The sequence below is a fragment of the Lacerta agilis genome, chromosome 15 (assembly GCF_009819535.1).
Source record: "Lacerta agilis isolate rLacAgi1 chromosome 15, rLacAgi1.pri, whole genome shotgun sequence".
Lineage (NCBI taxonomy): Eukaryota > Metazoa > Chordata > Lepidosauria > Squamata > Lacertidae > Lacerta > Lacerta agilis.
In genome coordinates, this window is record NC_046326.1 from 36991992 (window position 1) to 37007390 (window position 15399).

The window sequence follows — 15399 nt, forward strand, 5'->3', positions numbered from 1 at the left end:
CAAAAAGCGACTAACATATATGTATATAATGATATTGATGGTGAACCTGAAAAAGTGAAGTGTTTTATAAACGAATCCTGGCTCATTAATATGGATAAGTAAGACTGCACACCCAACCCCACTTAGATGACTGTTAAAAAATCTATTCTGCCCTTCATCCAAGGATCACAGTGCGGTTTGCAATATAAAAACACAAAAATGCACACCATAGTAACAAGCACAAACAACAAATCTCTCTCTCTCCCCCCCCCCCCCGTTTCAAAAGACACACTTAGCTGGGCGTCAGCCCCACTGAACTCAAAAGCACTTACTTCTGAGTAGAGGCAGCCAGTTGTGTGAAGCAGCTGAAGGAGCTGGTCCCCACTGCGTGCCTCGGGCGCCCTCAAGCGGTGGCCACTGGAAGAGCAGGCAAGACTGCCTCGCGTTCTTCTCTGAGGATCAGCCTGACGCCAAAGAGATAAAGTCACTATGGACCTATAAATACACTTCCGGGAACCCACGCAAAGAACTGTAAAGGTAAAGGGACCCCTGACCATTAGGTCCAGTCGCAGACGACTCTGGGGTTGCGGCGCTCATCTCGCTTTATTGGCCAAGGGAACCGGCGTAAAGTTTCCCACAGCGCCACCCGCGTCCCTGTAACACTGTTTATCATAGATATTTTGGGGTAGAGTGGCTCCTCTAATTTTTTTTATAATATTAGAAATATAATTTTATTGCTTTAAAAAAACCTTGTTGAAATATTTTGATGATATCTGAAGACTGCAGTCCAATGGCTACTTGGTTAAGTCTATTCTGTAGAAGCCTATAAAACCCCACTCAGAAGTAAGTTCTATTGACTTTACTGGAGCTTATATAGACTTTGTCTCTGAAGCCAAAGCAGGTGCTGTAACTTGCCAGCGGTTTGACTTTACCCCCGGAAGGCGCACTCTTCCATCGTCTCCCGAGGCGTACAGATAGATGACAAACCACAAAAGGAGCTTATAGTCTAAAAATGAGGGCGTCATATGGAAACCGGAACGTAGGGCTAGCCGTAGCTCATCTTCTCCTCCCGTATCTCTATAACTTTAAAGAGAAAAGCGACTCTCTACCTTCCTTACCCTCTCTCTATGGTTCTACGATCGGAACCGCTCCGCCTTACTTTCGTTTCTTCTTCCGGGTTCTCCCCCTCCCGCCCGGTCTCCGAGTCCCCCGTTGCCGAGCAACACGGGCACTTCCTTCCGGGCCGCGCGGTGCCTGTCGGGAAGCATGGATTCGCACGAGCTCTTCCGAAAGCTCGGAGCCGGCGCCAAGTTCGACGTGAAGCGCTTCAGGGGAGACGCGGAGCGATTCAAGGTAAGGGGGCGGGGGAGGCAAAAAAGACAGCAATCCTCCCGCTGCCTGGAAGCCCCATCCCTGGCTTCACTTTCGTGGGTGGCCTTGAGTTCCACGGGAAATGCACTCTGTTCACGCCCAGGAGCCTTTGGTTCCTTTATTGTTATTTTAGTCTCAGTCCTATTCTCTCGTTCTCATTTACGGACAGTTTAATTTTTATGCCCCTGACAAAAGTGGGCTGAGAGCTTTTGCCAGGAGTGGGGAACTTGCTTCCCACCAGAGGGCCGCATTTTCCTTCTTGTCAACCTTTTGGGGGCCACATGACAGTAGTGGGCAGGGCCAGAAGAAAAAAATGGGTGGGGTAAATGGAAGTAAAATGCAACCAAGCATATAGTTAAACCCAGTGCTTTTTTTTCCTTAAAAAATGTTTAGGGGTACTCTCATTTTGACTCAAGAAAATCACCATTTTATAGATCAAATCGGGAAAAATAAATACAGTAAATGGACAAAAGTACAAAGATTCACAAAATGTTTAGGGGTATGCATACCCCTGCATCCACCCAGGAAAAAAAAGCACTGGTTAAACCAGTTTCTACACACCTCTCCCCCCATGGAAGCAACTGCCATTTGGCCAGCCAAAAACACTCAAGGAGGCAGTAAAGTAGAGCTCATGAAGGGTATGGCCTGGGGAGTCTTCTGAAGGTCAGATAGAGAGGCACAAAGGGCCATTTTTGGTCTATGGGCTTGAGGTTGCCCCATCCTGTCTTACTCCACAGTGGTCTTTAAGATGCCACCAGGCGCTTTGATTGTTTTTATTCTAAGAGACGCACACAGCTACGGCTTTGGAAGTAGTTTTTAATCATGCTGCACATTTTATTCTTGCAAAGCAGTGGCATAATGGAGCAGGGGTGAAGCACCGTTTATTTTACGGCAGGGGTGAAATGATGTGTTCTCCATTTGAAAGTCCTCTGCATGGCAAATGAAGTTTTTTGAGCCCTGGCTGGCTTTGTGACCAGGCAGGGTTCTTGGTACACCTGGTTCTCCCTAGGGAAACAAGAACTCTGTTAAAACCACAGGGATGTTGTGGATCTGTTTGATTTCAGGTGATCAGAACTAAGGATAAAGAAGCCGGAGCATCGGAGATTCTGGGAGAGCTTGACTTCTTTGCTAACCAAAGCAAAAAACAACCCAGTCCTTCCGAGGATGGCGGAGGAGGAAATTGTCTTCGTGAACCCCAAGTTGAAGCATTGAAATCACAACCTGAAAATAAAGGAAATGAACCCAGATTGGTGGGCAAGGCGAGAGCTGCAGAGAAGAGAAAAGGAGATGGGCAAAGCATGCAAGGGAGGGGCAAAAAGAAAAAGGCTCAAGGTAAATGAGTGGGCAGTTCTTTTGAAAAAGAAGACATTCTTTTTTATTCTTGTTAAATCAATGAGGCACCCAGGAAGCATGGGCAGTTGTCAAGTGATACAAACTCATTTGTACACAGTTGTGGGAGCAGAGTAACACTTTAGTATGATTAATCTCTGAATTGCCTTCCACATATATACTTCAAGCAATTTTAGGGACATTAAAAAAAAACAGCACAAGAACAACATAATATAGGTATAATGAACAATAGGTATAATGAACACTGCTGCTGTTGCTGCTGCTGTGAGTGTCTGGGAAGACCGCTCCCTCCTCCGGCCAACTCCATCGGGCCTAGGAAGCGGGCCTACACTCAGCAACACAGCTTAAGAGGCGCCGAGAAGGGCAGCCTCGGCTCTTGCTTTGTAAATTACCATTGTTTTTATAATGTATTTTACATTGTAATGTAGCCAAAGCAAATTCCAAGTATATTGAAAAATGTACTTGGCCAATAAATTATTATTCTATTCTATTCTATTCTATGAACAACACTGGTCTTCTGGTGGCTTATAATGTTTTCTTGCTGGGTTCAGAAGCTGATTGTATATTCTTCTGTTTTCTTGGATCTTAATCTCCTGTTTTACTTCTACCTGTGATGTACACTGGGCTTACCTGTACTGAGTTGTGCCTTTATTGTAATAGGTAGCTTGGAGGAGTCTGTGTAATTGCTGACTTGTGTTGCACTAGCAGTAATACTACTACTACTAATTTTATTATTTGTACCCCACACATCTGCATTGCCCCATTGGTAGCTTCCAACATAATATAAAAAGTTTGGCCCGCAAGGCCACTTCCCCGAAACCAAACCCGCCTGTCAATCAGCTGATAGGCCAGGAGTGGGCAGGGTTCAATCTTTCTTGATGCTGCTTTGCCAAACTGCCCCCCCACCAGCTTTGGCAGGTGGGAGGGAACACCCACCTTTCATTCACCTAATTATTATTATTTACATTTTGATTTTTCTGTGAATCACTTTGAACACAGATTTATTTGGGTAAAATGCAGCTTATACAAATGGCAATGGCAAATGGCAACATCATCACTACCTGTCAAAGTTGGCCTGTAGGGGTGGGTGTAGATAAAAGATCGGGCCCACTAGGCAAAAAAAAAAAAAGGTTTCCCATCCCTGTCTGAAGTGGTGATTACACAGCAATTTAGTTTTCATCTTTTCGTTCTGGTTTATATACATGGATGTTCTTTCTTGAAACTTTCAGAGGCAGCCCCCATAAATCTTGGTACTGAAAATGAGGGGATAATGTGGATGTCCACTTTGGAAGCAAAGCTCAGCGCTCCAAAGAGCAAGGGGGAGAAGGAGCCCCCTGCAGCAAAATTGGAACAAGCTAGACAAGAAAAGGTGCGTTGGTTCTCTTTAGTGTGCTACCTGCAAGCAATTTGGAAGTAGTAGCAAGTGATAGCCATGAAACGCTCTGGGGTGACCTTGGGCCATTTGCCTTCTTTCTGTCCGCCTAACCTACCTCACAGGGTTGTTGTGAGAATGAAACAGGGAGGAAAACAGGATCCACCACCTTGAGTTCCTTCGAGGGGATAAGTGGGGCGTGAATGTAACCAATTAATTAAAAATAAAGTCTGCTGAAAAAATGGCATGTACTTCAATCTCCATCTTAAATGGTTGAGGGTTGAATTTGAAGGTTAGCATGAATTAAGAACAAGATCAGGGGATCCTGGCTATCATTTCATCTCAGAAGATAAGATAGCAGGGATTGATTTCTAGGTGGTGGGATGTCACATTTCTAAAAGTGTGTTCAAAAAAGGTTTTGCGTAAGTGAACTTCAAGTCTGCATTCCCGGGGACCCTAAGATTGCTGCAGTAATGAGCTTGTATTTTCAAAAGTTGTATTAGTTGCTGGTATTTTATAATTGCAGGACATGTTTAGGTCTCCCCACCCCCACCCCGAGCTTAAAGTTTACATGTCAAAAATTGTGTGCTTTAGTGCAATCTTAAGACTGGCAACCAAAGCAATATGTAGATGTGGGGTTTCTTTTTAAATTTTAAAAAATAATGACTTCCACTTTAATGTAGCATTGTACACCTTGGAATTTTCTAGGTAAATCACTTCAGAAATAAGCACAAGATCTACATTCAGGGAACAGATCTTCCGGAACCTATTGCTACCTTTGAGCAACTTGCAAAGGAATACAGCGTCCACCCAAAGATCATGCAGAACATTGAAGCTGCAGGGTTCCAGACTCCCACACCGATTCAGATGCAAGCTATTCCTGTCATGCTCCATGTGCGTCCTTGGTTTAATCTTTCACTTTGAGGTGAAACGGTGATGTAGTCTATGACGTTCCTTAAGTTATCCTTGTTTAACTTCTCCACCAGCAAGATGGTGGAGGGGGGCGGCGCCTATTTTGCAGGCGTGTTATGAACTCAGATTGAATTATTACCCAAATTCCTTTTTGTGCATATTATATACTATCGAAAGACAGGGAGAACTGAACATTTCTCTGGTGCATTTTTCACCCATTGTGGCTTTCAGCGCTGTACCAGCTTCCTAACCCAGCCTTGGCTCATTCCCTTTTCTCCTCCACCCCACCAGGGTCGTGAACTTCTGGCCTGTGCCCCCACCGGTTCAGGGAAAACATTGGCTTTTGGCGTTCCTGTTTTAGCACACCTGAAACAACCTATGAATAAAGGTTTCAGAGCACTGATAATATCCCCTACGCGGGAGCTTGCCAATCAGGTATGACTATTTTATTTTATTTTATTTTATTTATTAATGCCCTAAATTGGATTTGAAGGTGCATTTAATGCTGTCAGGTTGTGAAAGCTAAACAAGGAAGTGTTTCACCCATGTGGTACACCCATCAGGTAAGCTTCCCAAAGGAATAGTGGGCAGTAAGTAAGGTGTTGACTAATAGGTGAGAACAGTGAGTTGCTTTAAATGGTCATATATCTATCTATCTTTCCAGCCCCTGACTACCCACTTTGCTTGGGGTTGGGGAGTACCTTTTACTTATTTACATTACACGTTTATTTACAGCATTTATATGCCACCATTTAGACAAAGAAAGGGCTCTCAGAGCAACTTTCAAAAACTTGGGCTCACAATTTTAAAAGACATGTCATCCAAGGAATAAAGGAATAGCAGGGAGGAGGAAAAAGCAAGCTCAAGCATAAATTTGTAAAGTTGCATCTGATACCAGTGATAGTTCTGACTTCCAGTATATTTGTCCATCTAGCCCAGCATTATCTACACTGATTGCCACCAGCCCATTCTGGGTCTCTGGCAGAAGTCTTTCCCACCATCAGCTACTTGATCTTGTTTTTTGAGTTGGAGAAGCTGGATTGAACCTTGGAACTGTGCTGAAATATGGGCCCTTCAGTCTGCCATTGCTGCTTATGGTTACTATTATTATTTGGCCCTTGAACATAACTCTGAATGTGTAGATACTTGGGTTCTTTTAAAAAAATGGCATTCATGTTCATTTTAAAAAATAAATGATTATTCCTTTATGTTTTAGACACATCGAGAGCTGCTTAAACTGTCAGAAGGTATTGGCTTCAGAATACACATGATCCATAAAGCTGCTGAGGCTGCGAAAAAGTTTGGGCCAAAGTCATCTCAGAAATTTGGTAACTTGGACATAAACTGGAGTTCACAGGTTCCAATTCACTCCTTATTCCATTGCCCTGCCTGGCTAATTGTGTGTATGTCCGCCCCGTCCCCCGCAGATATTCTGGTGACTACTCCAAACAGACTTGTCTATCTTCTGAAACAAGACCCTCCAGCAATAGATTTGACCAGGTAAAAAAAAAACCTAGAGCTCTCATTTAAAATAAGTTCCTTCAGTCTATGAGCATGTTTGACACATGTACTAAAATATCTGAGTCCAGTCTCTGGCACCATCCTGAGCTCCTTGGAGAAAAATTGGACTGTAAATGTAATAGATAAATACTAAAGTTTATATACCTCACTTTAATACTAGCCAGGGGTGAAACCACTGCAAGGATTCATCCTTAGCAAGGCCATCTGGAAAAAGGTGTGTCCTGTGTCTGATCCTACTGGCTGTGTAAGACTTGTGCATTATTCTCGCCTCTGAACTGCAAATGACCGCATTCTGCTTTGCCCTAGGGTTGAGTGGCTGGTGGTGGACGAGTCGGACAAGTTATTTGAAGATGGGAAGACGGGCTTCCGAGAACAGCTCGCCACCATCTTCCTGGCGTGCACCTCCCACATTGTCAAGAGAGCCATGTTCAGCGCAACGTTCGCCCATGACGTAGAGCAGTGGTGCAAACTCAACCTAGACAACATAGTGTCTGTCTCTGTTGGAGCAAGGCAAGTGTGGAAAACTGAGCGTTGCCCCTTTCTCTCTCTCTGAATGTTCTCACATTCCTGTTTCTAGCTGGAGAAGCTGCTTGATTTCCGTCACACTTCCTTGAGCTTTGCGGAGCATTGAGTATTTTTGCCTTAAGGCTGCCATGAAGGAGGAGGACACTTGAAAGGTCCCTTTGCCTGCTGTCTCCCCCCTCTGGGACCTGATTCATTCCATTTGGTGCCATTCACTGTCATTCGGTACTTTTACAGTCCCTTGTGCTGCTGAAGAGGCAAGCGGTTTTAACCTGAAGAGTCCGCTTGCCTCTTCAGCACGTAGTGGAAACTTTAGGGACCTCTGACTCTTTGGTGTTGTCTTGCCAAGTTTTAGGGTTGGCAGCAAAGTGTGTCAAGGAGTACTTGTTCATTAACTGTGTACTTAAAGCTATCTCTCACCCCCCCCCCCGCCCCCAGGATGCAAAAAGTCCAGTGCTGTTCTTTACACTGGGCTGGGTGGGTGAGAGAGGAGGAAGTGTGAAGAGTGTTTTCTTTTGGGGGGCTGCATGGATGGAGCAGAACTGCTCTAAATAGTCACCTGTGCTGAGGTCTCCCTTATCCTGTGACAGCTTTAAGGAAATGAAAGAACTCTGTCCTGTGAACTCCATCAATCTGGGAGCCTTGGCTGCAAGTTAGTATAAAGTGTTCTGTGCTCTCAAAGCTTTCTCATCTGCAAAAAGGTTGCGGCGGGCTGGTGGGGAACCTGGGGCCTAAGCACCAAATGTGGCCCTCCAGCTTTCTGCCTGGCCCTCAGAGCTCTCCATAGGCTACACCCCTTACCAGCCCTGCTTTGCACCATCCTTCAGTGATTTTTCCTGGCTGGGAATGCGTCATTGAACTGATAGTACCTTTTGCTTGCCTGGATAGAGGATAGAGAAGGGTTTGTAAGTGTGTGTGTGTGAAAACTAGCCTTCTGGAGGAAAAAGTTGTTTTCTGGCCCCGCCCACCATATGGCCCTCAGCTTGAAAAATATTCCCCCACCTCTGGTTAACATCCATTCTGTTGGTAGTTTTCTCACTCTGACAATTCCTTTTGAAATAACTTTAATCCCAGTCCATCTATCAAGCCTTGACAATGGCTACCTGTTCCTTGATTTCAGGAATGCTGCAGCTGAGACAGTGGATCAGGAGCTCTTGTTCGTTGGATCGGAGACGGGAAAACTGCTAGCGATGAGGGGCCTTGTGAAAAAGGTTGTTTCCCAGAGTGGTTTGGTAGCCAGTCCTCCTTCCCAGAAAACTGGGGATTGCAGCTGCCTGAAGGGAACAGCGTTCTCCCAACAGCTCTCAGCGCTCTTAACAAACTGCACGTCCCAGTTTGACTAACACCCAATGCAGTCCATTGGAACAAGTGGGGCTTCCAATTAAACTTAATAGGGCTTCATGGCACGAGTTGTTTGGTGCTGCTACCCCTGGCCCTGGGTCTCCTGACTTTTGTGACCAGGCTTCCCCCAACTTTAGGCCCTCCAGATGTTTCAGACTACAAATCACATCATCCCTCGCCAGCACAGGTATGCTGACTGGGGATGCCCAGGGAGAAAGAGAATGAAGCAGCCCACCTGTGCACTGCTCGTATGCCTAAGATCCCCGGGGATGAATCACTGTTCCACATTCTGTGCTTTGACTGCAAACTCCCTGGCACAGAAATACTTAGACCATTTTTGCTGCATATCTTTGTGAAGCCTGTGCTGGCAGAGGCCAATTGGAGCCGTCGCCCAAAACAGCTGGCAGCCACCACGGTGGGGAAGGCGGATCATGGCTGACTATCTCAATTTTGCTACCAGGCCCTTTTCACACATGAACAGCTACCAAGCTTTCTTCCCACCCATCCCTCCTTCCCTCTTTCTCTTTGCAGGGCTTCACACCACCTGTCTTGGTATTTGTCCAGTCCATTGAGCGGGCAAAAGAGCTTTTCCACGAGCTCATTTATGAAGGCATCAACGTGGATGTCATTCACGCAGAGAGGACCCAACAGCAGGTAGGAGAAACGCTGCTGAACGCGGGAGGCAAGTCTCAGCAGCTAGGTTGTTCTTCCGTTTTCTTTGACATGTTTAGAAGCAGGTGTCAGGGGAGGAACCCGCACCCAGGAATCGATGCAGCTTGAGCAATTCTGTATTGCAAGCTTGGAGTTATAGAAAATGCAGTGTAATTGTGGCTTTTGTGAAGCTGGAGGGGGAAAAAACCACCGATACATGTTCCTGTTTCCCCTAGAGAGATAGTGTCGTCCACAGTTTCAGAGCGGGGAAGATTTGGGTCCTTATCTGTACTGCTCTGTTGGCAAGAGGCATCGACTTCAAAGGAGTGAACATGGTTATTAATTTTGACTTCCCGAGTAGCGCTGTGGAATACATCCACCGGATCGGTGAGTGTGGGCTGCGCATTTTCATCACACATGGCTCTTGGTTATTTCAGACTTCTGTCCACTCCCACTAGAGGTTGTGACAGCCACCAAGTCGGATGGCATCAAAAAGACAGATTCATGGGGGGATGAAGCTATCGGTGGCTGTGCTCTCCTTCCATGGAACATATGCCTCTTGATACCAGAGTGCTATTGTGTGCAGGTCCTGCTTGTGGGCTTCCCAGAAGAGACATCTGGTTGGCCACTGTGAGATCAGGGTGCTGGAGCAGATGGGCCTTTGGCCTGATCCCACAGGGCTCATCTTATGGGGAGAACAACAGCACAAGCCATACCTTGCACAGGTGGGGTCCGGACAATCATTCTTTGGTGTTTCACAGTTACACACACACATACACACACACATATAAAGGAGGGATAATTTTGTTGTTTTCTCAGCTGGAGCGATATGCTTGAAAGTGTGCAGGCAATGCTTGCTGAATCTTGGGCACCTGAGTGACACCTAAAGGGTTCTCAGTCATGTTGGCTGGGGCTGCTGGGAGTTGACCTTTATAATGTTTATTCTATGCTGGCATGTGCTCAGAAGGTAGAATTGCTTATATGTTCCTTTCCTCCTCCTCTACAGGCCGCACAGGAAGAGCAGGGCACACTGGAAAAGCAATCACCTTCTTCACTGAAGATGACAAGCCGTTATTGCGAAGGTACCTCCCTTGCTCGCTGCTGCTGCTGCTTCTGTGACTTTTTGCTGCTTGCTTGTTTCCGTTGCAATTTTGGCGACTCGTTTTCTTTTGCTTTTTTAATAGTAAGTGCTGAAGAGCCTGCGGCATTGACTGGTTCTGCCGGCTCCTTCCCTGGTGAAGGGCTCTTCCCCCATTGTGAGCAGTAACAGAGGTTTTGGGTGGAGCTCTTTAGCAGCTCTCCCCTCCTGTTGACTTGGAACGAGGATAATCTTGTAGCAAAACTCATAATAAATGGCAGGGGTCCCCTCTGCCAAAGCCTCTTTTCCTCTTTGAACTGTGGGGGTGGTCAAGTGCCCTTTGCTGTGCCTTTGGACCCAAGAGGGACGTAGGAAGCTGCCTCTTACTGATTCAAACCATTGTTCTGCCTACCTTAATAGTATCTACACTGATTGGCAGGGGCTCCAGTTTCAGACATTTCCCAGCCCTTCTTGGAGATGGCAGGATTGAACCTGGGACCCTCTGTATGAAAGCCAACTGAGCCCATGACCCTTCCCTTATAGTTTCTTCCTAAGAGGTTGATGTATTTACATAGTGGGGGGGCTGACACTGGGAATATTTGGAGGCCCAGTAACCTATTGCAAATACCAACTTTTGCCAGATCAAGTTTTTCTACGGTGGTGCTCTTGCTCCTCTGACTGAAACAAACTTTCTAAAGTTGGTGGAGAATTATTGACTCTCTCCTCTCTCCCTGCACCCCGCCATCCCTTACTTTCTTTCCTTACAGTATCGCCAGTGTCATTCAGCGAGCTGGCTGTCCTGTGCCAGACTACATAAAACATTTTCGCAAGCTTCAAAGGTAAGTGAGCATTTTGATTGAGCCAACTAGGAGAACGATGGTGGAAGAGTGCCAGGAGTAGTTCTGTTTCCCCTCTCTCCCACTCCACACCCTGCCCCCTCATTTTATTTTATTTTAATTTTTGGCTTGAAAACCACACCTGTTGGGCTCTGGTCAGTTGTGGCTGCTCTGGTCCTAGTGATCTTGGACGGCTGGTCCAGGGACATGGTACTGCAGCTAATGCTCTTTGGCTTTTGGCTGTGAACTGCATGCATAGTGAAGCCTTTGGCCTGAGGTGACATGCTTATTCTCTCACTTGTGTTCTCTCTCACACACACACACATCAGGAGGAGATGCAGTAGGAGGTTGAGCAGTTTGGTGGGCGGAGGGGAGCATGAGTGTGATGGGCAGAGTGGCATGAGGAAAGGTAGAAGCATTCGGTAGTGGTTGAGAATTTAGTGTCTTTCACCCCCCCCCCTCGGCAGGGGCAATACAGAAGGGTGGCAAGGACCTTAAGCTGCCTGTATGTGCTCTTAAGTGAACCACCTTCGGCTGCTTGTGGGGTTTTCTGCTCTCCTGAAAGCCTTTACTTTCCCCCCTCTCCCCTTGCCCCAATGTCATTTTCAGCAAGCAAAAGAAGAAGTTGATTAAGAAGCCTTTGGAAAGGGAACACATTCTTACATCTCCCCAGTTCTTACGCCGGAAAGCCAAGAGAAAAAAGTAAGCTGAATTTTACTTGTTAAAAGGTTTTTGAGGGGCGGGGAGAGAGGTGTAATTTCACTTTCTGCAGAACAGAGGAAAAGAGTGTGAGAAATGTTATTCCCAGTTCTGTTTATCCAGGTAAATGAAGTAGAAGCAGACTATTCATGCATCTGTTCTCCTCAGAGCTACAATGCCCAGAATTCCCTGGGAAGAGAGATTAGTGGTTAAACATATCTGAGAATTGTAGCTTATTTATTGGGTATATGAAGGAAGTTACAGCGCCCTCAACAAACTACAGTTCCCAGGATTCTTTCAGGGAAGCCATGACTGTTAAAAGTGTTATCCTAATGCTTTAAATGTATTGTGTACAAGGGGCCTTAATAGCTAGTGGGTCCCATCTACTTCGGTATTGCCCATACCACCACTCCCCAACCTGGTGCCCTCCAAATGTTTAGAACTACCACTGCTATCAGCCACTGCCACATGCCTGTCAAAGTTATGCAACATTTCTATGTTGAAGAGTTTGCAATCATGGGACAGAATTTCAACAGTGATTTGTCCCTGTGGATCTTTTGATAAATGAGCAGAGCATGGGTGGGCTGTTTTGTCCTCCTAGTTCACCCCAGGATATTTTCTCCTTAACATCTGTGCACAACTGGATTGAAGCCACCAACCTGCTGGGCATCTCAATGAATGGCAACCATCCAGCTGCTCATAGAGGGGGGATCTGTGTTTCACCTTGAGAGGAGAGCCCTTCAGATTTATTGGAGGTGGGGAGGCATCTGGGCCCCATTCTGACAGTGGGGATGCTCACATATACCCAAACTGCTGTTGATTATGGCTTAATTTCAGGGTTATTGCACAAGCCAAGAGTCTCTCAAACATCTTAACCCATGTCTCTCTTATGTACTGTCCACCTGCCCTTCACTCAATGTGATCTTACGTTGACTGGATTGGAGATGGTGGTTGAGTTTTTTACCATGAAATTTGATTCTGCTCCTAAGTTAGCTGGAGAGAACATGGCCTTCTGGTCTTCAAAAGGCATTCAGGCTTAAAAACAGAACTTCCAAAATCTGGCTCCCACACAGTCCCCTGCTGTTCTTTTCCCCTCTACCACGTCAAGGCAGGGAGAAAGAGACTTTGCAAAGCTGATTCTTGCAAGCTGCATGTCAGTGACCAAGAGCAGTTATCAACATTTGTTTTTTGTTGCTGTTGCATAAGAAGGGTGTTTCAGTAACATTTAGTGGAATGTAGAATTGGGAAGAAAACAGAGAGAGGAGGAGGTGTCTTCAGATCTGAGCTTCAGTGGGAGAGAAGGTAGGACCACCTTGGGGAGGAACCATATTTCAGCAGCATCTCCAGTTAACAGGATCAGGTTGCAGGAGACAGAGAAAGGCATTCCATCCTGAGACTCCGGAGGGCCACTACCGGCCAGAGTAGACAATTCTGGAAGGCAGCTTCATACATTCCTATGTAGCTCAGTGGTAGAGCATCTGCTTTGCATGCAGAAGGTGCCAGGTTCAATCACTGGCATCTCCAGGTAGGACTGGGAATGTCCCCTTGTCTGAAAGCCTGGAGAGCATCTGCCAGTTCTGCAAAATCTCATCCACACAATTCTGCCCTCTGAACATTTGGGCAACACGGGAACCAAATGGAACCCAAAAAGTGCCTTTTCCTGGCATGTGAACCCTTCATTCAACTTAGTGCTTTTCACATAAATCCTCAAGTCTGACTGCTTTTAACATTCACACCTTTCTACTTAGCTTTTTTTTAACCCTTTAAATAGTCTTTGTCATGCCAGATTTTTTGTTTATTAGCAGCTAGGCAGTGCTTCTGTTCTCTGTAGCTCATATTTATACTCAAGTTACATAAGCACCTGCTCTGTATTAAACTCTGCCAGAAGTGAAATATTGGACATAAGAAATTACCTTAGACTGAACACAACCATCAGCCTATCTAACCTAGCATTGCCCGTTCTACCTGGCAAAACCCAAGGCCCCTTTTTAGCCGGATTTGAACCTGGGATCTTCATGTGCAGAGCACACTCTGCAACTGTAGGTCCCACTCTACACAATCTGCTTTGTTGACAGTTAGTAGACATCTATAAGAGCCTGATGATTGTTATTAAAGTTGGTTACATGAAGGTACTTTTTCCCTTTTAGGAGAATTGCTCAGAAAGGAGTGAAGAAAGATTCCAAGGAAGCCAAAACCGAGAATTCTCAGGCACAGACTGTTCCAGAAAACTGATGCAGCGCTTTGAAGGATTGCTCAAAATAAGCAAGGATGCTATGTTATTTGTAGGAATCTTGGAAGCCACACGGACCACTGATGGAACAAAGAGCTTCTTTTATATTGGGGTGCATTTTGCCTCTCTCTGTTACGTTTTTTGGCAGATTTTCTAAGCAAGCCCTTTCCTGCCATTGTTGTGCGGGCGGGGTGGGGGGTGGGGGTCAGGCCACCCTGTGACATTTTTTTGCCAGGCTTCAAGGACAGCGCAATGGCAGAAATGGCTCGTCTTCCTTCACTGATGATAAACGTTCTTGCATCCCTGAGTGCTGAGGGCGACTTCCAATGTCAGTAAAGGAAGGCAGGAAGGAGGGCCCTGCCACTTATGCCTTCAGGTTGTTTTCTCTTGTACCCCAGTCTAGCAAATAAAGCGGGGATAGGGAGCCTGTGGATCCTTCCAGATGTTGTTGGGTTTCCAACTCCCATGTACTCCCAACAGCATCCGGAGGACCAAAGGTTCCCTGTTCCTGCTTGCTATGCAGTAGTAGGTTCTGCAGCTGCTATAAGGTGTAAGACACAGTCGTTGCAGGCTTGATGCCGCAAATTTATAACACACGGGAAAATGAATTTTAAATCCACAGTACAATACCTGTGGATGGAAATACCCAAGAGTGTGTTCTTCTTGCACAAATTTACATGCTTTACACAGGTTCATCGGCCATAAAATCTGCAAGTCTTCCCAATAAACTGCCTCCAAATGGTTTCGCTGTGCCTTGTGTCTATGTTCCTAAATAATTATTCATTTTTTGTTGCAATTTTTTGGGTTAAGCTGTTCAAAGGGAAAGATACACCATAACGAGAGAGAAATGTCTCAATAGAGCAGAGGTGCGGAACCTTTTTGGCCTGCCCTAGACTGCTAAGAATGCTTTCCTTCTCCATTCTAGAAATATATATTTTACCAATATCCTTCCAAAGGTTCAGAGATGGATAGCAAAATGAGAAACACCTCTGCAGGCACACACCTATTATTAAAAATTCAGCATCTATTTCATTTATGAATTTAATAATGGGGTTTTATCCACTTAAGTCATACAATAGTTCACATAAAATAATATGTTGGTCATGTTTCAGAAAAAACCCCATGCAATATATTGATAAATCTACACCTGCATATATCTATAGATATTTGATATTTAGATCTGTATATGAGCTATCAAAATTATTTGTATATTTAATAGAGATTAATACATATAGGAACCTGAGAACTATATACCCATCTCGATAAATCTTTATAGTTGTTAGATCTCTAATCTTTATATAGATTACAAAGAGCTTTAGGTCTACAGCTAGAAAAAACACACAAATACATCTTTCTGAAGATACAGTGCTGCGTATCGACTGACCTATGCATATAAATCAAGATCCTACAGGTACTGACTGTGGTTTGTATTACTCTCTAATGTATTGTCAGGGCTTTTTTGGCATGTGTTAAAACTTACTTTTACTGTGTGCGCCTTGAGGTGACTGCAAAGAAGGCAGTTAAAAAGTATTAAATT

General features: G+C 45.3%; 1 protein-coding gene across 2 annotated transcripts; it reads left to right on the plus strand.

Moving 5' to 3' along the window:
* Positions 1-1205: 1205 nt before the first annotated feature.
* On the plus strand, positions 1206-14053 carry DDX52 (DExD-box helicase 52). 2 transcript variants are annotated; one of them, XM_033171868.1, is made up of 16 exons: positions 1206-1332; positions 2415-2682; positions 3930-4069; positions 4781-4966; positions 5276-5419; positions 6201-6312; positions 6412-6484; positions 6812-7015; positions 8148-8238; positions 8900-9022; positions 9256-9406; positions 10026-10101; positions 10865-10936; positions 11543-11635; positions 13518-13519; positions 13780-14053. In XM_033171868.1, the coding sequence occupies exons 1-16, from the start codon at positions 1246-1248 to the stop codon at positions 13800-13802; spliced, it is 1845 nt and encodes a 614-aa protein (XP_033027759.1). In that variant the 5' UTR covers positions 1206-1245; the 3' UTR covers positions 13803-14053. The 2 variants fall into 2 exon arrangements, with proteins under 2 accessions (XP_033027759.1, XP_033027758.1); XM_033171867.1 differs by lacking the exon at positions 13518-13519.
* The last annotated feature ends 1346 nt before the right edge of the window (positions 14054-15399 follow it).